This window comes from Sorex fumeus, unplaced genomic scaffold (assembly GCF_029834395.1).
Source record: "Sorex fumeus unplaced genomic scaffold, SorFum_2.1 ptg000047l, whole genome shotgun sequence".
In the NCBI taxonomy this organism is placed as follows: Eukaryota; Metazoa; Chordata; class Mammalia; order Eulipotyphla; family Soricidae; genus Sorex; species Sorex fumeus.
The window spans coordinates 37,742,721-37,766,901 of record NW_026606104.1 but is presented as its reverse complement, the minus strand read 5'-3'; the positions used below and the strand labels follow the sequence as shown (position 1 = coordinate 37,766,901).

Genomic DNA, 24,181 nt, shown 5'->3' with positions numbered 1-24,181 from the left:
TGTTAAATAAATTCAATATTAGGTGGCATTATGGGAGGTGCCAGTAGAAAGTAACTTGTCGAGGGTGGGGGTGGGGGGCGAGTGGGTGAGTGTGCCAGGCTCTGGGAAGCCAACAGGGAGATGGCCCAAAGGTGTCAGGCCCTTTGGGGTAGATCGCCAACCCCAGGGCAGGGCCCCTCCATTCCGCCTTCTGTCCTCAGCCCCGGGCGGCTTCTGCTTAAGCTCCGAAGCCTGAGGACTGTGAGCCTTCCACGGGAGAAGGGACGGGTGGGAGCCAGGGCGGGCCCCGGGAGAGAACGTGGACCGGACCTTCCCGGGAGCCGCCGGCTGTGATGCCACGGCGTTGCCCGGCAACGGCGGACGCCGGGCCGGGGCGGCGTGCGTGCGCGCGTGCGTGCGTGCGGGCGAGCGGCCGGCTGGGGCGGCTCGGGTCCTGCGGCAGCCCCTGCAGCGCGCATCCCGCACTTGGCCCGCCGGGCCTAGCCCGGGAGCTGGCCGCGCCCCCCCGGCCTCCGGGCGTCCCCGCCGCGGCCCCATGGCCTCCGAGGCGGTGAAGGTGGTGGTGCGCTGCCGCCCCATGAACCGGCGCGAGCGGGACCTGAACTGCCGGACCGTGGTGACCGTGGACTGTGCGCGCGGCCAGTGCTTCATCCAGAACCCGGGCGCCGCTGGCGAGCCGCCAAAGCAGTTCACCTTCGACGGCGCCTACTACATGGAGCACTTTACCGAGCAGATCTACAATGAGATCGCCTACCCGCTGGTGGAGGTGAGGGGAGAGGCCGCCCAGAGGACTGCCTGGGCCCCCGCCGGGGAGCCCTGGGGAAAAGACGCTGCCCCAGGGCCAGAAAGACCCTTATGTGGGGCCCAGGTGGACACTTAAAGGTCGAAGACTGTTCCTACTGGGTGGAGCCACCTTGAACCCCTCCCCCAAACACACACAGTCACCCCCTGACCCTCCACTCCATTTCTTCCAGTCACCTTCCCACAGAACTGCCTTCCCATCCTCATCCCAGAAATTAATGACTTTTCCAGCCTCTTGCCTGCCCCACCACTTTTCCTCCAAAGAGCCCTGTTTTATCCTGCCCTCCCCTGCTCCCAGGCTAGACCTTGATCTCTGCATGCCCCTCTACACCCTCCCCCCTCCCTCAGACTCTTCCTTCCCCTCTCTGATCCCCTCCTGTCCCTGGCTCTGCAGAGAGTACCTGTGGGCCTGACTTCTGGCCTCTGGAACAAGGAAACCTTCTCCCCCCCACCCCCTTTGGTCTGACTTACAGGGCTTTGACTTTGCAGGGCTTTCATGGGAGGCAGGTTTGAGCTACAGCCTAGGAAAGGCACCCGCTAACCCCTCGTCCCCCCACCCCACCCCCAGCCCAGGAGTCTGGGGCTAGGAACTTGCTGGGCCTACCCACTTGCATGGCTCCTGCATGGCTCCGGGGGCTATTTCCCACCCTGTGCTCCTGAGTTGCTCTGGCGCTGCTCAGCGGGGAGCCATAGGGCACAGGATCAGGGTCAGCCCCCTGAAAGGTGTGTCTTAAGCCCTGTGCTGTCTCTCTGGCCCAAGGGCCTGTTCCTTGCTACTGCTTTCCCCAGCTGTTCAGCAAAGCTCAGTTTAAGGGAGAGGGCACAGAAGTTTCCAGAAAAGAAGGGGAGCCTGGGAAATGCTGCAGATCCTAGCTCCATTGGCATTTGGGGGGCTCTGGGAAGTCCTGCAGGGAAGAAGCTAGTTTGGCTGACTATACCAAGAGATAGTGGCTAATGTCAGTTTACAGGTGAGCCTTTTGTTTTGGCCTGGCTGGCCAGTTTGCAGCTCTGGGAGCACCTTTATCACCTGAGAGCGCTGAAGTGTTCTGATGCCCAGTGTTCCCCCAGGGCCTGACAGGGGATGGTGCCCAGCGCTCCCCAAGGTGTGCTCCTACCCTGTTCTGCGTCATGGCTAGCAACTCCCCTCATCCAGGCTCAGGATGCAGTGGCCACCTTGCTTCTTTCCTCCATCTCTCCCTAGACCCCATGGTCACTAGTGCTGGGAATTCTGTTAGACACCTGCCTCCTGACAGCCCCTCGAGACACAAACTCAACCCAGCCTGTGCTCATTCATTCAGTCATTCCACCAGCCAACACACAGCATCTCCGCCCCAGCATTGCCCCAAAGAAGACACATCCTCTGCTTTCCACTAAACCCCTACCCCCTGGTGCTCATGGTCGGTTGGAAGAGCAGCAACTGAGCTAATCACAAGGATTCAGGGTGCTGAGAGGAACTTTTAGAGAAACATAGAGAAAGGGAGCAAAACTGCTGGGAACAAGGAGGCACGGAGGGCTTCCTGGAAGTGGTGATGTCTAAGCTGAGGAGAGCAGTTGGCCGGGTAAGAAAGCTCAGGAAAAGGTCTTCCTTATTTGAGGAGGAAAAAATGTTTTCGGTTTGGCCTTTGATCTTCACAAAGCTGTGGATGCATGGGACTGGGGTCATTTCTGTCGGGGAGACTGAGGCCTGGATGGCACAGACCTGGCTAGGGTCAGATTCCCAGCTCCCTGCCAGCTGCCTGCCTTGAGATGCCTGCATGTAAATGGTATGCAAAGCTCAGCTTGTTTGGCTCTGAGCCTGGAGTCAGGGAGAGAGCCTGGAAGGGAAGGGGAATTGAGGGGCCCCCTGCCAGGGTCTGAGCCAGCCCCAGGGCTCTGACCACTGGCAGGGCTGCTCCCTCCCAGGGCCTTCCCTTGGGGTTCACTGCACAAAGCCCCCAGCAATTCTTTTGGGGGGCCACACTCAGCAGTGCTCAAAGGTTATTACTGGCTCTGCCCTCCGGAATTACTCCTGGCAGTGATTTGGGGGGACCATATGGGATGCTGAGGATCGAACCCAGGTCTGCTGCATGCAAGGCAAACGCCCTACCCACTATGCTATTGCTCCAGCCTCACCATCTCTTTTTTTTAAAGACTCTTTTTTTAGTCACACCCACCGATGCTCAGGGGTTACTCCTGGCTTCGCACTTAGGAATTACTCCTTGGTAGTGCTTGCAGAACCTTACTGGATGCTGGGGATTGAACTTGGGTGGGCCACTCTGGAGGAAAAGGTTTCACCTGTTGTGTGTTCATCACCCCCCCCCACCCCCCATCACCACTTTTTAAGTCCAGGCTGTTTGTGACCTTCTCTATCAGCCGATGAACTCCGACTCTCCTAGGTACCATCTGCCCCAGATCTGCACATCCATTAGCCCACACAGCCTGCCCTCCCCTGAGCGCTCTCCCCCACACCTGCCTGCTGCATGACTTGTCTGGGGATGTTTAGCCAGTGCCTTTGGCTTCCTCTTCTGCTCCCCTACTCACACTGTGGTCTTGGCGTCAGCTGTAAGAATTCATCCCCCGACTCACCCGGGATTCAGGGACCATGACCTCTGCCACATCCAGACTGGAGAAGAGGGGCGGGGCAGGGGTGGGGCTGCTGGTTTCTGGAGACATCAATGAGTTAAAACCCATGGACTCTCGCATCTGTAGGAGTGGAGTCCCCTCTTCATGCCAGAAATAGTCCCCAGAGCGAGGATTAATTGGGAGGGGGCAGAGGGGGACATGAGGAAATTGAGGACAGAGGCTCTTTAGTAAACCCGGGGGCCTGTGTGGGTGGGTGATGAGCTCACACGTGTGAAAATCAGCACGTTCAAGCCACCGTGGGTTTTCAGAGCAATGATTGCAGAGGGTGGCATCAAGTTCAAGAGAGCCCGTGGGCAGCTGGTGTCACGAGATGGCGAATCGTTTAGGAGAGGAGGCAATGCAGAGCCCCAGGGGAGCACTGGGCCCCCCTATTAGACCCTGCCCCACTGTGAGCCTGTCCGCCTATTCGTCCGCAGGCATTGTCTGATAAGGGAAGCCTTTTTGAAACCTGGCATTTCCCTTAAAACGCGTGTCCACTGGTTTTCACCTCGCTCCAGGGCTGTTCTGCAGACCTGTATCTGCTACAGTGAAAGTGTCGTGTGTCTGTGCCTTGTGGCTGGTGTCCAGCAGCCCTCATGAGCACTTGAAGTCAGGCTGGTGCTACTGAGGAATTTCATGTCAACCCTATTTCTTTAGATAAGGACATGTGCTTCCTGGCCACCCCACAGGGCGCTCAAGCAGCATTTCACTTTAGAGTAGAACGGGAGCCCCCTAGGTAATGCAAGATTTCCTAGAAGGGCTTTGTAATGTGAAGGCCTGGGGTCAGGGAGATAGCTCAAAGGGGTGGCTTTGAGATAGCTCATGCCTTGTGTGCTCAAGGCTCCAAGTTTAATCCTGCCTGGTACTGCATGGCACCAACACTCCCTACAGCACTGCTGGGTGCAGCCCTCGTGGCCCCTGAGGACCGTAGGGCCCAAACACTGCCAGGCCTGCACCAGTGGACCTGGGCCCCCAAGCGCCCTATAAAAATAAAAAAGTGAAAGTAGACAGTTGAAATTCATTTTATTAATACATTTTATTCAGGTCACTATAACCTATTATTGTTTCTATAAAGCATCATTCTATATTAGCTACTAGTGAGATATTTTCCATTCTCCATATCAAGTCTTTGAAATCCAGCATATCAATATCTTACACTCCTAGTTTCAGTCAGATACTCAAGAGTTAATGTTTGAAATAAAGTGTAAAAAAAAAATAAAGTTGTTTTTAATGACGAATATCTCAGACAGTTTCTGTTTTTGTATTTTATCCCTTGGAGCCCTCACCAGTGGGGGCCTCATCTGGCAGTGCTGGGGGGGATCCACATGGTGCTGGGGTTAGAACCCAGCAAGGCTGGGAGCAAGGCTGGTGCTTCAGCTCTTTGAGCCATCTCCCCGGCCCTTGCTTTAGTTCTTAAGGATAAACTCAGTTCCTCAGTTGTTCCTGACACTCAGGCAGCGAGTGGACTGCAGTGCTAGCTGGAGCAGCCCTATTCATTCTCTCAGAGAACCACTCCCCTGGCTTCGGGTCCCCGAGACACTGGAAGCTGTAGCCTAGCAGTTCCTGGTTGGGTGCCCTGCTTGACCTGCCTCTCCCTAGTGATGTGGGCCCCCCAGCTCCATGTGCCGCGTGCAGCCCCTGGCCCTCTTCTGAGCTGCAGGAGCCCATTTCCTCAGACAAGGGAGAGGTGCCCTTGAGTGGCCTGTAAGCTCTGACCAGAGGGCCATGACCAGGACTTCTGGCCCTCCTCCTCCTCAATAGTGCCGGGGCTCTGCAACCCCATGTCGGACTTCAGGATGGGCGTTTATGGTGGATGTGCATGCCATGTGGGCCTTTGAGGCCTGGAGCTGCCGTCTCTGCCCACTTTCTGACACAGGATTCCCCCTCTGTTGTGCCGAGTTATAGGGTCTGTGACCTCAAGGGTATGTGTGTGTGGCTCTGCCTTCAGCCTGGCACGGAGCTGCTCCCAGCAGACACACCTGCATGCCCAGTAAAGGCACCCAGGTGACCAGGTGCCACCCAGCTCACCACCTGCTCAGCGTTACCATCTGCCTTTGCCCCTGCTCTCCCCTCTCAATGTCCCCTCAACTTGGCAGGTGACTTTTCAGTCTCCTGTCAAAATCTAAGGCCCCCATTAAATGCCCCCCTCCTACTCCACTTCGCCTTGGAAGCTGTGCCTGGTTCCCCCACATCACACACAGTTTCCTCTCTCCTCTCACCCTCTGTCTGAACTCACGACACACCCCTCCACTTTCCTTGGGCATGGAGCATCCCCGGCTCCCTGCAAACATTTAGGAAGCACCTCAGAGCCCTGGCATGTCACCTGCCAGCGCCTGAGCCAACTTTTCTAGAAGCCTCACCCCTGCCGTAGGAGCAGATGCTGTCCTTATGTTAGGACAGAGCAGGAAATCTAGGCAAGCTCAGCCCCAGGATACATGATCCTTGAAGGGAGAAGTCTGGATTTAATTATATATATATGATATATACACACACATTTTTTAATTTCTCCTTCCTTTTTCTTCATTTTGGTTTTGGTTGTTGTAATGACTGGAGAACTTGCCAGGTGTGACGTTGTGGTGCCAGGATCACAGGGGCAGCACTCAGCATGGGGGACAGTGCTGGGCATTGAACTCGCAGCCTCATGCCAGGGTTCTCCCTGGGCTCTGGGAGATGGCATCCAGCCCTCATCCAGGTGCTGTGGATAGCTCTGCGCACACACTGGGCAGTGTCCCAGCCCAGCCATCAGGGACTCCTGGAGGACAGGACGGTGCCCACTGCATCTCTGCCCTGCCCAGGGCGCAGGAGCAGTCGGGGCTCAGCCAGGAGCATGCCTTTGTCCTCCCCCACAGGGTGTCACTGAGGGCTACAATGGCACCATCTTTGCCTATGGACAGACCGGCAGCGGGAAGTCCTTCACCATGCAGGGCTTACCGGACCCACCCTGCCACAGAGGCATCATCCCCCGGGCCTTCGAGCACGTCTTTGAGAGTGTCCAGGTAAGGACCTTGAGTACAGAATGGGGAGTCTGGGACTTGGCGCCTGCGGGGGGGCTTCTGCGGAAGTTACAATCCAAGAAGTGGTGGTAACAACGATGACTTCCTCTTTTGTTTGGGGGTGGGTGAGCTCCCAAGGGCTGCTCAGCCAACTGGCAGGTGGCTCAATCTAGGACCTGAGGATGTGGTATTGCTCTGGACCTGCAGTGTCGGGGTCACCCAGACCACCCTGGTGGTGCTTGGGGGCTTCCTCTTCCAGGGCTGCACCCGGCAGTGTGGGGGACCATGAGGTCCTGGGGATGGAAACGCAGCAAGTCTGATGTGGGTGCAAGGCCTGTGCCTTAACCTCTGTCCCCTCTCTCGGGCCCATGTGGCTTCCCATTTTACTGAGAAGTTGCTACAGGCCTTACCCTGTGCAAAGCCCTGAGCACTCACTGATCGCCTGCCCTGGCCCAGGAGATAACTTTTATTCCCATTTTCGAGCTAGGGAAGCCAAGACTTGGAGCTCTTGTGGGCGGGGCCCAGACTGGTTATTCCTGTGTCCGAGCTGCAGGTGAGACTTACCCTGGTGTCCATTGGTGGCAGTGCACTGAGATTCCTGCCTCTGGGGATGGTGATGTGGGGACAGGGAGGGCCTCCTCTGGGCTGCAGAGCCACTGTCTCTGCTCTCAGAATCTATGCTGGTGTCTTACAGAAACAGGTAGTGCTAATGAGAGCTGCCGGGGTTCAGCTCAGGACAGTAGTCAGTTCAGGCCTTCGCTGTGGTCGTGATTTCAGTACGTGAAAACTGGGGTGATTTTTGCTAGATGACTACAGCCAGAGCATTATACAATAGCAGTAGCGACTCAGGCACACACAGCTGGCCCTCTGAGGCAAAGAGAAGGGGGAGTCGGGGCAGCAGGCTGGCGGTGCCGCGATATACCCTTCTCTAGCCTCCTTCCCCTCTTCTTGTTATGTTCTGGCCCTGCAGCATAAGCTCAGCAACCTTCACTCTCTCTGTGTCCACTTCCTGCAGTGTGCAGAGAATACCAAGTTCCTGGTCCGGGCCTCCTACCTGGAGATCTACAATGAAGACGTCCGTGACCTACTAGGGGCTGACACCAAACAGAAGCTGGAGGTGGGTGCAGAAACTGGCCCTGGCTAGTGGGGATTGGCAGGGAGGAGAGTCCAGGGCACCTTTCTTGGTGCTGGAACCTGAATCCCAGGGCAGAGGGTGGAGTGGGGAGGACTTGGCTGAGAGTATGAAGCCACAGTTAGAACTTCAGGCACAGGGCTGGTCAGGTACCTTCCCCTCGGTGCTTTTGGAGTTCAGCAATCTGGGAAATCCCTGGGAGAGCCAGAAACCAGGAGTGGGGTCCAGCCAAGAAAGTGCCCTCCATCAGCAGAGGCCTTCATTCAGTGAAGAACAGAGGTGCCAACAAGGCAGGTTCACATGGGGTATGAGCATCCTCCCTCAGACCTCTGAGCTCTTTCCAGGTGGGGGACTCCCAGCTGCCTCTGTGGCCTCTTTATATAAGCTGGGGGTAAGAGCAACTGGACCAGGGATCCACGCGACACCTCCATCCCCCGTGGGTTGCTGGGGAGAGGCTTTGAGGGATCAGGAACCCTTCTGACTGCGGGGAGAGGGTTCCTCCCCTTCCCCAGTGCCACAGATTCTGAGTGACTGAGTGAGTGGAGGGCTGGCAGCCCCCCAGTTTGCCCCAAGCTTGTGAGGGGCATCTGAGTGGCTGCCTGAGGAACTGGGCCCCCATCCCCCCAGGTTCTCACAGCCCAGGAGGGAGGAGGTGCTATTCTCCCCTTATTTTAGATGGGGAGACAGCTGAAAATAGCAAACATCTGAAACTCCTTGCACCTGGTAAAAAGCCCTCCACCCACCCCCCCAATAAAGTTCACAGAGTAAAGGATGGGGGAGGGGGCCAGCTTTGAACCCCAGTGACCTGACAGGCTCTTAGCGTGTGCTTAGTTCAGGGCCTGATGGACCAGGTGGGGATTGGAGAGAATTAGCTGAGGACCGCGGGAGGTTTGGCGGAGGAGCCAGGTCCACGGCCTGCCTGCAACCAGCGGTGGAAACCCAGCCCACACCTGCGAGGGGATGGTGGGGTCTGCAGGGCCCTCTTCAGGGGGGCCCTGTCCCGTTTACCTGTGTGCCCGTCTCTTCCCCGGGACGAGGCGGCGCACGCGTCCAGCTCCTGCTCGCACGCCTCGGCTGATGCATCCCCGCTGGTTGCCATAGCGACCGGCCCAGGCCTCGCGCTGCAGAGAAGCGAGAGACAGTTGCCAAAGAGCCCAGGAGGGCGACCTTCGCTCGGCGCCCCCGCCCCCTCGCCGCGGCGGCGGCGGGTGGGGGCGGGGATCGCACGGTGCGGGGGGCGCGCCTTCCCGAGACCCCCCCAAGAGAGAGGTTGCCCCCCTTCCCGCATTGCTCAGGCCCGTGAGCCGCCTGCTCTTTGCCCCATCTAGGACCCGCATAGCTTTTTTTGTTTTTAGATGCTGTTCTTCTAGCTGTCAGAAATCTGGTTTATTGTTCTCATTTGGAACAGTAAAACGGTGAGGGAGCCAGAGAGACGAATTGGTTTCCTCCCCTACAAGCCGGGTAGAGATAGCACGTGGGTAAAGGCGCTTGCCTTCACATATGGACCACTGGGGTTTGATTCCCCCGCATTCCCTGGTCGTCTCTGAGCCCCACCAGGAGTGATCCCTGAGTTCAGAGCCAAGAGTAGCCAAGAGCATCACTGGATGTGGCCCCAAAACACAAAACAATCAATATATTTTATTTAAGAAAAAAAAGTCACCTAAACCACCTCCTAAGCTGCTGGCCCAGTTTCTGCTCTCGGGGGAGTGAGGGAGCGAGCGTTGCAGTGACCTGAGGCTGCCCCTGCATCATCCTACTGGAGAGGCATTGCTTCAGGCACCCCCTGCATTCCCCACCTCCCGCCGCCAGGCCATTTTCTAGGGGGGTCTCCTGCTTCCGTTGGCTTCTTTAGACCCACCTCCTAGCACAGTCTTGCCAAGCTTCAGCCCCTGCAGCATCCTCCAAGCCCAGCCTTTAGACTTGTACACTGCCCCATGCCCCCCGCTCTGCTCTGCCATTTAACTCTACAAGTCCTACAAGTCACTTAACCACAGCCATTGGCAGTTCCCAGGGTCCAGTTCGGCAGACAGAGCCTGAGCTCAGCTCCCTACCGTCCCCCCGTGCTCTGGGGCACAGGCTAGCACACAGAATGACCTGAGGCCTCATTCATCCTGCTCCTTCCAGAGGCTTCATTTCCTTTCACACTTGAAAAATGTTGCGCTTCACAGCTCTGTCAGCAACTGAGCAACTCCGCAGGGTGCAAGCAGAGAGCTGAGTGAGCTGGCTGCTAATTGCAGAGAGGGCTAGAGGCTGAGGCCCCAGAGGGGTCCTGGGCAGAAGATGGTCCTTCCTTCACCTCAGTGCTCCTGTGGCCCTGCACTTACAGCAGGGATGTGAGACCAATCCTAGCATCAGGGCAGAGAAGAAGCATGCGCTCAACCCCCAGTCTCTTGTGAAGAAACTGCCCAGAAAGAAAACCACCTTTATATAAGAGGGCTAATGACTCTGGGGACCAGGGACCAAGGCGGCTGATGCCTCTGCTATGCACCAGGCAGGCTGCCCAGCACATCGCCTCAGTTCTAGGCTTCTTAACACACTTTAAAAAACAAAAACAGTGTGGGATGGCGATAGACTGGCAGGGTTCAGAGGTTACTCCTGGCTCTGTGCTCAGGAGTCATTCCTGGTGATGCTTGTAGGACCATATGTGGGGGCTGGGGCGGAACCTAGAACCCAGTCAGCTGCATGCAAGGCAAGTGCCTGAACCTCTGTTCTATCTCTTCATTCCTCTTGAAACCCATTTTACAGATATGGAGGTTGAGGCTCAGAGAGGTTAAGTCACTTATTCCAGTTAGAGGCAGGGGTGGGTGGGCTTGAGGCTGATTAGCTGTGGAATAGACCCCAGCTTGTTGAGGGCATTAGAGGGGGTCAGACTGCATTACAGGTAGACACAAGTGGCCTGAGTTGGGCCTTTGCCTGAGGTGCCACACCCTCGCCCCTCGTGCCCACAGCTGAAGGAGCACCCGGAGAAGGGGGTGTACGTGAAGGGGCTGTCCATGCACACAGTGCACAACGTGGCCCAGTGCGAGCGCATCATGGAGACGGGCTGGAAGAACCGCTCCGTGGGCTACACGCTGATGAACAAGGACTCCTCCCGCTCCCACTCCATCTTCACCATCAGCATCGAGATCTGTACTGTGGGTACGTGGGGCAGGGCAGGGGGCACGGGACACCTGATCCTGAGAGCCTTGGGGTCCCTCCAAAATGGAGGGGGAGAGGCTGGAACTGCCTGCGGGAAACGCCAGTGACCCCTGTTCATGTTGGCCGCCACGTTTCCAGGATAAAGAACGTGAGCCATAGTGGTTTTGATGGTAACTGCCACGGGACACTGTGTGCCCCTTCCCCCCCGTTTATGTGTGTTCTGATAGCAACTCAGGAGGCAGGTGCTAATCTCATCCCTGCTTCACAGAATGAGGAAAGGGGGTCACCCAAGCACTGGTTGCCACTTTGACTTTTTGGTTTCTCTTCTCTCTTTGCACTGCTTTTCTGCTTTTCTGGGGCTCTGTGCTCAGGATTCGTTCCTGGTGATGCTCTGGGGACCATATGGAGTACAAGGGATTCAAGCCGGGGTCAGCTGCATACAAAGGAAATGCCTTAACCCCAGCAGGGTCTCTCCAGCCCTTTGTCCTGCCTTCTTTCTGCAAGAGTAACTTGGGCAGGCAGCCACTCACGTGTCTTCAGACCTTCTCTAGCAATGCTCTGCTTCATCGCACACTTTATGCCTTGTGAGCCCCACAGAGGGGCCAGGGAGGCAGCACCCAAACTCATCTCACCGATCAGGACACTGGGATTCCTCCCTGGGCACAGTTGCATCTCCCCTTAAGTAAGGAAATTGGGATTTGAACCCAGGTCTTGCCAACGTTGGGGCTTTGCTTGTTAACTCCACAACTGCTGCCAAGCCAGTAATCTCTGAGAGCAGCAGGGCAGGAAGCAGCCTCAGCCCTCCTGGAACCTAATCCAAGGCCATAGCCTGGGCAGGTGAATCTTCCCTGGACCCTTCCCTGCTGCCTGCTGGGAGTACATCTCCCCCAGGGATGCTGACCGGAGTCAGATGGGTAGGACAGTCACTGCTTCTTGTGACCCTTCTCCCTCCCTCCCCAATCCCTTCCTTCCTTTTCACCTGGCCATGCTCAGGGATTACTCCTTGTGGTGCTTTGGGGACAATCTATGGTGCCAGGGACTGAACTGGGTTCAGCCATGTGCGAGGCTTCACTTTACCCACTGTCTCTCTGATTCCAAACTTGATTTTGGTACTCTGGGTTTCGTGCTCACATACAAAACTGAGCCTGTTCTGGTCCCAGGAGGCAAGGAGTGAAGGAGGATGTGCTTGCTTCTCCTTGGCCCAGCCCTCTCATTTGGAAGCCCATGTGGAACAGTCTGGACAGCAGAACCCTTCATAGTACCCAGAGCACCCGGAACATGTCGTCAGCAGGGCAGTCCTCATCCTTCCAGAGAGAGCTTTTATTTCCATTTTGCTGAGAGGAAGACGGAGGCTCAGAGTCAAGTGCAGTTCCTTCCCCAGTTTTTTTTTTTTTAAATAATTTGCTATTTGTTCAGCCATTGTCTTCCCCAGTTTTATGGCTGTTGAAGAGAAGAGCAAGATTGGGCCTCCTAGGTCTGGATCTCCAAAATATGTGCCTCTGAACTCCTGCCACCCTAGCCCCTGGGTTCCGCCCAGCCACCACACCATGCGTGGGCTCAGTTCTCAGGTGAAATAAATGCCAGCTGTGTATCAGGCCCTGGGCAGACCCTGAAAAAATTGTGCTGGCACTCAATTCACTTCTTCCCACCCGAGGGGCCAGCTATTGTGGAGCTTCATTTTGTTGCTATGAGAATGGAGGATCAGAGAGAGTGCGTAGTTCTGCCAAGGTCACGCAAACAGAAGGCAGAACTGGGATAGGAACCAGGTCCGGAGTCTCCAAAGCCAGTGGTTTTACACCAAAGGCTGTAACTCATTGGTCACTTCCCTCCACCCCCTCACTCTGGTCTGGGAGGTGAAGAAGAGTCTTAAGAAATTCCATGCTCAGCACCAAATAAAGGGTGTTGGGAGGATCCTCCCAGGGTGGGAGAAGCATGCTGAAAGTAGACTATAGACCAAACATGATTGCCACTCAAAGCCTCTCTTGCAAAACACAGGACCCAAAAGGAGAGAGAGAGAACAAGGGGGAATGCCCTGCCACACAGGCAGGGTGGGAAGCGGGGGATGGGAGGGTGGGAGGGATGCTGGGACCCATGGTGGTGGAGGATGGACCCTGGTGGAGGGATGGGTACTTGATCATTGTGTGACTGAAACCCAAGCACAAAAATCTGTAAGTCTATAACTGTACCTCATGGTGTTTCACTAATAAAAAAGAAAGAAAGAAAGAAAGAAAGAAAGAAAGAAAGAAAGAAAGAAAAGAAATTCCATGCTCAGGCTGGAGCTATAGCACAGCGGGTAGGGCGTTTGCTTTGCATGCAGCCAACCCAGATTCAATTTCCAATACCCCATATGGTCCCCTGAGCACTGCCAGGAGTAGTTCCTGAGTGCTGAGCCAGGAGTAACCCCTGTACATCTCTGGGTGTGACCCAAAAAGGAAAAAAAAAATTAAAAAAAGAAAGAATTCTGTGCTCAAAAATAGTCTCTACCTTCCGGTATTTAAACAGCCCAGGCTACTGATCTCAGCTCTGCTAGTGGACAGCTGTATAACCTTGGGCAAGTTCAGTGCCCTTCAGCTTCCTTACCTGTGAGATTGGCACAAACAATGGTACCCTCTTCTGGAGGAGCAGAGTGGACAGTGAGTCCTCAGTGCCCTCCAAAGAGCCTCAGCCTTGGCCTGCTCTGTCCACAGATGAGCACGGCAAGGACCACCTGCGGGCAGGCAAACTGAACCTAGTGGACCTGGCGGGCAGCGAGCGGCAGTCCAAGACGGGTGCCACAGGAGAGCGGCTTAAAGAGGCCACGAAGATCAACCTGTCACTGTCAGCACTGGGCAACGTCATCTCGGCCCTGGTGGACGGGCGCAGCAAGCACATCCCCTACCGGGACTCCAAGCTGACGCGGCTGCTACAGGATTCCCTGGGCGGCAACACCAAGACGCTGATGGTCGCCTGCCTGTCGCCTGCGGACAACAACTATGACGAGACTCTCAGTACCCTCCGCTATGCCAACCGAGCCAAAAACATCAAGAACAAGCCACGCATCAACGAGGACCCCAAGGATGCACTCCTGCGCGAGTACCAGGAGGAGATCAAGAAGCTCAGGGCGATTCTGGCCCAGCAGATGAGCCCCAGCAGCCTGTCAGGTGGGTGGCTGGGGGGCGGGGGGGTCTTGCTTGCTTTTCTAGCCTGCTGAGAAACTTGAAAGAAATGCCCCCTCCCTTCCCTGTCCCTAGTTCTCGAACCAGCAGGGAACCCGCCTGGGTTCTGCCAGCCCAGGAGGAAGCTGGTTCACCTGGCCCGGCTCATGTCTCCTCGCCAGCTGCAGCTTCTCCATGGCTCTCCCTTCAGGCTGCACCCCTGCAGTCACCTGTCTGCCAGCAATCTCTGCTGCTTACTTAGCAGCTGACTGACTCAGCCTCCCCTCCTGTTTTCCACCCCCCACTCCTGAATAGGCACCATGTGACTGTGACTCCCACACTCAGGCATGTGCCTGTCACCTGGCAGGTAGTCCAGACCTAGAGCATGGACCTACAGGGGCCTGCTAATGGCAGGACTTGGGAATCTTGGGAATCTCTTGGCAAAGGAACGAGCACAAGAGAGTCCGAGTGGATCTCGGCATTGATCTGTTCCCCCCACCCAGCCACTGTTTCTTCCTGTGTGCATGTATACACTCCTTCATCTACCCATTTATCTATGCATGCATTTGTCCCATCATCAATTCATTTCCTCTCCCAATCCCATTCATCCACAAATTTACTCACACATCCACCCATTCATCATCATCCATCCAAGAATCCATCTATTTCATCTATTCCATACCTATCTCTCTTCTCTTCCATCCTTCCTTCCTTCCTATCCATCCACTTCCTCTATCAATCCCATCCATCCACTCATTCACCCACCCACCCTTCCATCTACCCACTCATCCATCTCTCTGTACATCCATCCACATATCCATCATTTAATATATTCCATGCCTTCCTCCTTTCTCCTCTCCATTCATCCATCACCCATATATCCACCTATCCATCCATGCACCCCATCATCCAACCACCAATTCATCTATTCATCCAACCACCCATTCCATCCATCTATCCATTCATTCATTCACTCATCCATCCATCCATCCATCCACAAATCCCTCCTTCCGTCCATCCATCCATCCACCCAACCATCCATGCATCCCACCCACCCACCCAACCATACCTCCCTCCCTCCCTTCATCCATTTATCATCCATCCATCCCACCCACCCATCCATTCATCCATCCACGCATCCTACCCATCATCCATCCCTCCATCCATCCATCCTCCCTCCCATCCAGTCACCCACCTTCGTAGCATCCTTGGTGTCCTCACCATGTGCTCATAATGCAGCACTTCAGACTCCTAAGCTTGCTCTCTCTGCTTGCTATTCTTTCTTTTTTAAAAAGGGGTCCCCAGCCCAGCAGTGCTTGGGGATTTCAGAGCTCATTCTAGGGGTGGTGCTTGGCCCAACGATGCAAGCTTGATGGGGTGATGGTTTTCTTGATGGTACAGTGCTCAGGAGCCCATGCAGAACCTGGGATCAAACTTAAGATCTTGTATAAGTCAGGCAGCACATCCTTACTGCTGCACGCTCTCACCAGCCTCTCCCAAGTTCTTTCTCTTCTTGGAGTGCACTGCCTTGTGACAGATTAGGGTTTTGCTCTTTTCTTCCCTCTCTCCCTCCCTCCCATTGGAAACCCATTGTGCGTGTGGGGTTCTGTTTGTCGCACTGGTGCTGCATCCCCAGCACCTGCATGTGTAGGGCTCAGCCAATACATGTGGAATGACTGAGGAAATTCACACTCGACACACACATGTGTTTGTCTGGTTCAATACGCCAAGTCCTTTCTATTTTTGTCTCTGATGTTTTATTTTGTTTTTGGGCCACACTCAGCAATGCTCAGGGCTTACTCCTGGCTCTGTGTTCAGGTATCACTTCTGGAGGTGCTCAGGGGAACTTTATGGGGTGCCGGGGATCGAACTTGGGTTGGCCACATGCACGGCAAATTCCCCCTGTACTATCTCTCCAGCCGCTCTTTTCTGTTTGTTTGTTTTATGGAGTCAAGAAATCTTATCAAAAGGGAGAGAAAAGAAAATGAGCTTGTGAGAGAACATGGGCTTCTGCAGAGAGAAACACGAGTCCCAGCAGTAAAGAGAGAGAGAGAGAGAGAGAGAGAGAGAGAGAGAGAGAGAGAAGAGGGGGAGAGGGGAGAGAGAGGGAGAGGGGATCGATCACTCCCACTCTGTTGGGGTGCAGCCGAGTCCAAAGTGCTGTGTGCCTCTGAAGCCTTGTTCTAATATTGGTGCTGCTGTTTCTTCTGCTTCCTGCTGTGTTCCTGCAGATCAGGGCCCCTGGGGTCTTAACCCCTCATTTCTGTTTCTTCCAGCTCTGCTATCCAGTCAAGTACTTGTAAACTCCACACAGATGGAGGAGAAGCAGCTGTCTCCACGGGTGACTCAGCATGACACGGAGGCTGAGAAGCAGTTGATCCGGGAGGTGAGCCTCTGGCAGAAGGAGGAAGGGAGGGTAGCAGAGGGGCATCTCCAGCTCGTCATCAGCTGATTCCTCTCCCTCAGTGCTTAGAGGGCAGATTTCAGAGAGGTTCAGCATTGACTCCAGCTCACATAACTAAGGTCCAGGACCAGAAGTCAAGTGCATCTCACATCCCCACAGTTGGGGCGAGCAGTGTGGGAACACAGGGGCCTGCCTTAGGAGTGAGCTGCTCCACAGTACTCCCGCCGAAGTTAGCAGACGGGGGAGCGAGCACTCCTGGCATGGGGGGGTGCAGGGAGGGCATGCAAAGGGGAGATCAGTGGAAGAAACTGATACCCTCTGCAGGTGCCAACAAGCCCTGGGCTGAGAGGAGGGCAGCCTGGCACCCGTTGGGCTAGTGGGGAAGTGAGGTGTTGATTCCCCATGAAGAGCTATTGCCTGGGTCCTCCTCCCACAAGTTCCTTCCAGCATCCTTGGGGTTCTGCAGTGCAGGTAGCACCCCAGTGTACAGGTGTGGAGGTGGCCCCCAGCAGGGCGCTACACCTGCAGCAGGGCACCCATGTGGCAGCGGGGCACCCACGTGGCAGCAGGGCACCTTCGAGCCTCCTGACTCTAGCCTTGGCTCAGCCCAACTCCCGGCTCTGTCTGTGCTGTGATTCCCGCCATCCAGGACCCCAGTCCCTGTCTGGGGTGCTTCGTCCTGGCAGACACCTCAGGACTGCAGCCTCATCCACTCACCTCTGACCTCAGATGGCTGGGGAAGGCTGGAGACTCCCAGGCCTGAGACCCCAGGGGATGGCCTCTGCCTGGTCTCTGAGATTCAGGGAGCAGCCTGATGTGTGTGACCTTTCCAAGTCCATCCTGGCCCCTGGGAAGGTTCTGGAAGCATCGCTGTTTTCTCTGTCTTTTCCCGCTGCTGTGGGTCATCCTGGACTGCAGCTCAGGGAATGAGAGGACTCCCACTTTGGGGTTCAGAGTGGGTTTTGCAGTCACCCACTGACAGACGGATATTCACGACACAACGGTGGGACCGCAGGACTGGCCTCACGTCAGGATGGCAGGAGCAGGTTGGCGGCGGATACCTGGCTGGTGGAGAAGTGAGGTTCTGCCCCCCACAATAGTCAGTCACCAGGGAGAGGAGATACTGGCTGACTGGTGATGATGGGGTTCATCGGCCCTGGGATGGGGGTTACCTGCTTCTTCCTCACTGGCTGGACAAGGGTGGACACAGTCCCAGAGAGCACAGCCACATTTTTTTCTTTCTCACCCTGAAAGTTTTCTTTAGAAGTCATTTCTTGTTCTCCGCCCTTTCCTGTTTTGTGTGACAGAGAGGAGGGTCGTGTCCACTTGTTGTGGCTGGGATCACACGGCAGTGCTACAGGGGTCATGCTTGGTATATGGGGCTGTTCTGGTATGTTGTGGGGGGGTAGTTTACTGGGTCACTAAGGTTCTGGGTCACTGACCCATCACTGGGACAGTTTTTTTTTTGCTTCTGTTTTTTTGGGGGGCTGCACCGCACACCCTGCAATACTCAGGGGTTACTCATGCACTCAGAAGTCACTCCTGGCAGTGCTTGGGGAACTCTAGGGGATATCGGAGATTTCAGCGATTTCTTTGTGACACACACTCGCGGGGGAGAGTTGGGTGTGCATCCTTCCTCCCTGTGCTCCCAACCCTCAGCTGTTTGACCATTCAAGATGTGCTGGAAACAGGGGTTCCCGCTAGGTCCCAGAACCAGCAGGCACCAGGGCTAAATGGGGAGGCCTCAGTGTGGTCGGCAGGGGATGCTAGGCCAGAAGGGGTGCCTCAGGGGTGGCTCTGGGTTCAGGGATGTGCATAGGGCAGCCCACTGTCACTCTCTGACCAGCCTGTCAAACCCTGAAGCCAGTTTTCTCCCCCCTTCTTGGGGAGAAGAGCAGACTTCTGGGTTGGGCAGAGGGTGACAGGGAGGTGTTCCCAGGGTGGAATACGCCCCAGCAGGATTTGAGGTCTTGGTTCCCCTCCAGCCCCCACCAAGACACCACCAAGTGTTTTCTTATCTTTTTTGTTTTGGCATCACATATGGCCATGCTCAGGGCTTACTCCTGCCTCTGAGCTCAGGAATCAGTCCTGATGGGGTTCGGGAGACCAGGTGGGATGATGCCAGGGATGGAACCCGGGCTGGCCATGTATAAGGCAAACACCTGCTGTCCTGCGCTCCAGCCCCCACCAAGCATTTTCTGAGCTTGGTAACTGGAGGCACAGGGGACCACATGAGAGTCTCATCATTTGAAATCCTGGCGGTAGAAGGTGATGTCTCCATAAACCACTGGGAATGATCTAGAATCGGAGAGACACTTGCAGGCAGGGGGGAGACGGGTTGGAAGAGCATCACCTCCAGAGGGGGGTCTTGACTTCTGATGCTGGTCCACAGCCCCCCATGGGAGGGGAGGCAGCGCTTCTAGGCTCTGCTTCGGGAGGATGGGCGGAGGCCCTGGGACGGTGAGCAGGGTCTGTTTGACTGTTAGTAAGAGACAGGAAATATGGGGGCTTCGGGGAGAGGGGGAGCACCAGGGAGGCTTACTGAGCCCCCAAGGGCCCCGCCTGAGATTTGGAGTCACACATTTCCTGGCGACAGCGGGAGTGAGGGCGCCTGTGCACTGTGCACTGTGGATGCGTGCCTGCTTATTTGTATGCAGGCAACGTGTTATGTTTGTCCATATGTGCACCTGCACGTGTGAACGTGTGAGCATGAGTACCTGCCCACAAGGACATGTGTGTGAACATATATGTGTGTGTGCACATGTGCTTCGTGTATGCTTCTGTGCATGTTCTCATGCATGTGGGTGTATCTCTGCATGTGTGTGCACACATGTGGGCTCGTGTGCATATGTGTGCTTGTCTGCACACCTGTGCCCTGTGTACATGTGTGTGTCTCCTGCTAGCTCTGGCAGGAGTCTAGGCATCCCTGGGTCTGGCTGTGATGGGAGGAAGTCCAGGAAGGGGCCTGCTGAGCACAGTGAATATACTTGAATGAGTATAGCGCAGGGCCTGGGGTCTTGCCCGGTGCCCACGGAAGGGAAGATGGGGAATAGAGGAGAGAGAAAACTGGGAGTCTGGGGGCACACCTGGGGGCTCTGGGAAACCCTCTGGCCGACATGTGGCTCCTCCTGGCCTCTGAGGCACTGCAGGGATGGGCCTGGAGAAGCCTCTGAAGAGTGAGTCACTGGCACCAGCTGTGCAAGTGAGCTCTGTCCCACCCCCCTCCCCCGCCCCTGCTGGGTGCCCACATCAGGCTGCCTGCACCAGGGGCATCTGTTCAGTGGCTCTGACGGACTCACTCCTCCCGGCCCTCCCCAGCCGCTGTCAGAGCCTGGAATTTTGCACTGAAGCTTTAGCTGTCCGTCTCTCCCTCTCAGGAAGCTGCCTGCCCTCCACGCAGAGGGGCCTGATAAACCCATGGGCTTTCCAAGAGTCAGGGCTATGTGAGATGCAGGCCAAGAAGAGGAGGCGTAAAGGTAGACAGAGTGTGAGCAGGCGGCTCTTAAGGGGTGGAGAAAGAGCCACCCAGAAAATAGCAATAAACAAACAAACAAACAAAAACAATTAAAATTCCCCAACCCACATTGGGATGGCTCCAGCCTGGCAAAGGGTCTCTGAACTCTGTGCTTTTCACCATAGGTCTATTTGATCACAGAAACACCCTGTCAGCCACTCTGACCACACCATCTGCGTTTACATTAACCTCCTCTTAAGGTGCCCCTTCAGGGGTGAAGGCCTGTGCACCCAGGGTGTTACTGAACTGAGGTCTGCAGGGGAGAGCTTGCCCAGGACCAGGGCAATAGGCGTCAAGGGCAGGGGGGGGAGGGGGACAGTGGGCATGGCTAGGAGCAAGAAGTGCCCCGTGTGCCCTCATGTACCACAGATGAAGTGTGGTCTAGGGGTGGGCAGACCAGCTCACTGGGAACTTGAAGTCCTGTTGAGCTGAGACGTTTTCCTCGAATGTGACGATTCAAGTTTGAGCAGGAGAAAATCAGGCTCTAGTGGACAGAGGTGGGGATGGGCGTGGGATGGGGGCAAGAGAGAGGAGGGGCATCTGATGGGAGGCTGTTGGGCCAAGAGTCGGTGGCGGAGGCAAGGGTGGAGAGAGGAGGTGATATGGAAGCAAAGATGGTGTGGTCAGAGTAGATGAGGGGAGGTTTCTGTGATCAAATTGAACTACGGTTAAAAGCACAGAGTTTAGCGACCCTTCACGAGTCTGGAGCCATCCCAGTGTGAATTGGGGAATTTTAATTGTTTTTGTTTATTTGTTTCTTTATTGCTATTTTCTGGGTGGCTCGATTGCCCAAAGAAAGGGTATTGAACATTGTGCTAAGAAACGTTGATAAAATGCCCCCCCCACCGCTCTACCTCCCGCCCTTCATATCCCCCAGGAGTACGAGGAGCGTCTGGCCCGGCTGAAGGCTGACTACGAGGCTGAGCAGGAGTCCAGGGCCAGGCTGGAGGAGGACATCACTGCCATGCGCAACTCATATGACGTGAAGCTGTCCACCCTGGAGGAGAACCTGCGGCAGGAGGCAGGTGGGCATTGTGCTGGCATGGGGGGCACGGCGGGGAGCCTGCGCCAGGAGGTGGGTGGGCACTGCACTGGCATGGGGCACGGGGCGCGGTGCGACTTCCTCCTCAGGGTCAGTGACCGGCAGAGATGCAGGCTCAGTCTGGCCCGCACACTCAGAGCTAACACAGGGGTGGGTCCCTGGCTTGCATGGGGCTGACCTGGCATGATCCCAGCACTGCCAGGAGTGACCCCTGAGCACAGGCCCAGCAGTGGCTCCTGAGCACAGCTGGGTGTGACCCAAATCACACATCCCCTCCCCCCCCAAAAAAAGCAAAAATTCCAGTGATTCTAATTACACAATTCCTTATTTTATTTTTTAAATGTAGTTTTTTTTTCTTTTTGGGTCACACCCAGTGATGCATAGGAGTTACTCCTGGTTCATGCACTCAGGAATTACTCCTGGCAGTACTCAGGGGACCATATGGGATGTTGGGAATCGAACCCGGGTCGACCACGTGCAAGGCAAACGCCCTACCCATTGTGCTATTGCTCCAGCCCCTTTAAATGTAGTTTAAATGTAGTTTTTTCCCAGCCCCTTTAAATGTAGTTTAATGTAGTTTTTTTCCTGCTCTCCCAAGAGGTAGTCAGGAGGCCTGGGAACACTCCTGGCAATTCCTGGCTAAATGGCCCAGTAGTCCGGGATGCAGTGCTTCTTGGGCCCTGCAGTGCTGGGAATAGATAGAACTAGAACTGGCTTTGTTCAAGGCAAGCACATTAATCCCTGTCCTATCTCTCTGGCCCCAATTATCCTCATTCTGTAGATGGGTAAATTGAGGCACAGAGAGGGTAAGTAATGTGCCCACACAGCTTGTAATACAGAACCAAGCTTGGCACCTAGGCACCTAACTTCAGAACCAGTATTCTTCCCCACAGCCTACATCATGCCTTGTCCATGGGCTGGGCTCAGTTCTAGGCTAACTTAGCACTGTCACAGATTGGTGAGAAGTTATTGCTAAGTCCCCTGTCTGAGTATTTGTCTTTTTTGGTAGCCTCTTCTCATATTTGAGTCACGCTATTACCAAGCAACCACATCCCATAATAAGCAGTCGTTAATTAGCAAGCACATGGACCTTTCTGGAAATTTTTGTCTCCTTTTGACTTTCTAGAATGCTCTACCCACACCACTATCATTCAAATACTCATGTGACCAGGTGGCCTTGGTTCCTGGTATACTTTCCAAAGTACTGTCAAATCCGACTTGTACTGAGGGTGATGTGCAGAGCCAGGCCTTCTGCAGGGCCTTCAGGTGGACCTCTCTGCTGTATGGAGCTGCTGAGACCTCACACTGCCCGATGTGTGTGTGTGTGGGGGGGGGGCAGGGGGGATAGTGGCGGGAATCTGACTTTGGCGTGAATGTTCCTTTTGGCAAAGGGTGCATCAGCCCTGTCTTGGGGGCCCAGGATGCGAGAGGAACATAGCGGAGGTCCTGGTGCTCCAAGCCAGGAGTCTGAGGAGGTCCGTGCACTCCCATCCCGTCCAAGCTTTCATCTATTCCCCATGGATCTGACTCACCCTGTGGACAAACGCCCTGGGCCGGTCACTCCAGAGGGGGCACCTGGAGCTCTTGGGCATGAAGCCTGCTGTTCAGGGGCCCTCAGCTCAGAGGCACTAAGACCCTCCCCCCCACCAGGCAGTCAGCTTGTACCTGGGACGCCTCCTAAGGCAGGGTTGTCAGGGCCCTGCACCTGTGTGTGTGTGGGAGCTCAGAGAGTAGGAAGCAGCTCACACTGCTCATCAGGGAAGGCTTCCAGGAAGAGGTGGGCCAAGATGGCGTTGGGAGATCGCAAGATGGCGTTGGGAGATCGGGGAGAGGTTGGTGATCTGAGATGGCAACCCCATGGCTGTCTTGGCATGGTGGGGAGGTGCTGGGCAGCTGACTCAGGCCGGATGATTAGGATCCCCTTTCTGGGGAGTGTGCCTTCGTTCTAAGCACTGGGATGCTGTTTGCAGAGACTGTGCTGAAGGCCGAAGTCCTCCAGGAGCCCGAGGTCCTGTCCCAGGCGGAGTTTGCCAGCAGGTCAAAGTACTCACCCACCTTCCAGCTGGGGATGGTTCTGAAGCCCGAGACCTGCTGTGTGGCCGGCACGCTGCCCCGTGAGCACATCTGCACGGCCAGGCTGGTGTTGGAGGCTTCCTCTGGGCCCGGCGAGTCTTCTGCACTCGAAGACCCTGATCAGTCCAAGGCCTTCCCGGGGCCCAAAGTGGAGGTCGTGAACAAATCCTGCTCGGCACAGCCTCTCTGCCTGGAGGCTGAGGACCACCAGCTGGAGGGACAGACTTGCTTCCAGGAAGAGGAGCCACCGCCGGTGGAAGCACAGGTCCCCTCCTTGAGGGCCGACCAAGATGTTCCCCCAGTGGACAAGCCCCTGCAGGTAGCTTAGGTCCTGCCGAATAGCCTGCACAGCCCCAGCAGGCACCAGCGCGGTTGGTGATGGGCGGGGGTGGGGAGGGGTGTGAAGCGGGGAGGAAGTGACCACAGGGACCCTGGGTACATGCCCACCTCTGACCTGGGCCTCAAGCACAGCCGCCACCCTCTCCACACCCAAGTGAGGGCCCCAGCTCAGGGTCACGCGCACCGGAGGGTCTGGGAAAGAGATGCCTCTGGCGCTGTGTGAGTGGGGAGAGGCAGCCAGGCCTGGCTGAGGTTGGGCACCTGCTCAGAGGGTTGCCATGGTTACGCCGCACCACCAGGCCCAGAGCAGCTGGAGCAGCGACCTGGCTCAGCCCACCTGCTCTCCTGGCGGGGACAGGGGGCTGCGGCAGGGATCCAGCTACCTTTGCCTTGTGTCTGGGCTCCCATCCCAGCTCTGGCTCTTCCGGAGCTGTGTGACCTGGGGCGGTCAACTTCCCAGGCCTCGGCTTCCTCGTGTCTCTCATGGGGATTCGGATGCCCGTGTTCCACCAGTGTCGGGGTGGCCCTGCAGGGATGCGGTGGCATCAGGCAGCCAGCTTACACAGGACATGCCCCATCCCTCTTCTCTGCTATCTCCTCTCTCTTCCCTGTTTTCTCCCCTCAGTGCTTTTTGTTGGTTTTTCTTTTCTTTTTCTTTTTTTTCCTTTTTGGGTCACACCTGGTGATGCTCAGGGGTTACTCCTGGCTCTGCACTCAGGAATTGCTCCTGGCAGTGCTCAGGGGACTGGGAATATGCATGCTGGGAATCGAACCCAGGTCAGCTGCGTGCAAGGCAAACACCCTACTCTCTGTGCTATCACTCCAGCCCCAGTTGTTTTGTTTTAATATCCAGAGTCACATTCTTGGTGCGCAGGACGTACTCCTGACTCTCTGCTCAGGGATCACTCCTGTCTGTTTGTGTTTGTTTTGTTTTGGGGCCATACCCCGCAGAGCTCAGGACTTCCTCCTGGCTGTGTTGTTTAGGGATCACTCCTGGCGGGCTTAGGGAC

At 55.8% G+C, this 24,181-nt stretch overlaps 1 protein-coding gene across 1 annotated transcript in view; it reads left to right on the top strand.

Moving 5' to 3' along the window:
• Positions 1 to 420: 420 nt before the first annotated feature.
• The window catches only part of KIF17 (kinesin family member 17), a 47,150-nt gene continuing 23,389 nt past the window's right edge, over positions 421 to 24,181 (top strand). Inside the window, exons 1-8 of the mRNA XM_056122933.1 lie at positions 421 to 766; positions 6,252 to 6,398; positions 7,411 to 7,512; positions 10,476 to 10,665; positions 13,353 to 13,805; positions 16,076 to 16,185; positions 20,595 to 20,742; positions 22,730 to 23,151. Coding sequence (XP_055978908.1) covers positions 536 to 766; positions 6,252 to 6,398; positions 7,411 to 7,512; positions 10,476 to 10,665; positions 13,353 to 13,805; positions 16,076 to 16,185; positions 20,595 to 20,742; positions 22,730 to 23,151 — 1,803 coding nt within the window. The 5' untranslated portion in view covers positions 421 to 535. The remainder of the gene's footprint in view (positions 767 to 6,251; positions 6,399 to 7,410; positions 7,513 to 10,475; positions 10,666 to 13,352; positions 13,806 to 16,075; positions 16,186 to 20,594; positions 20,743 to 22,729; positions 23,152 to 24,181) is intronic.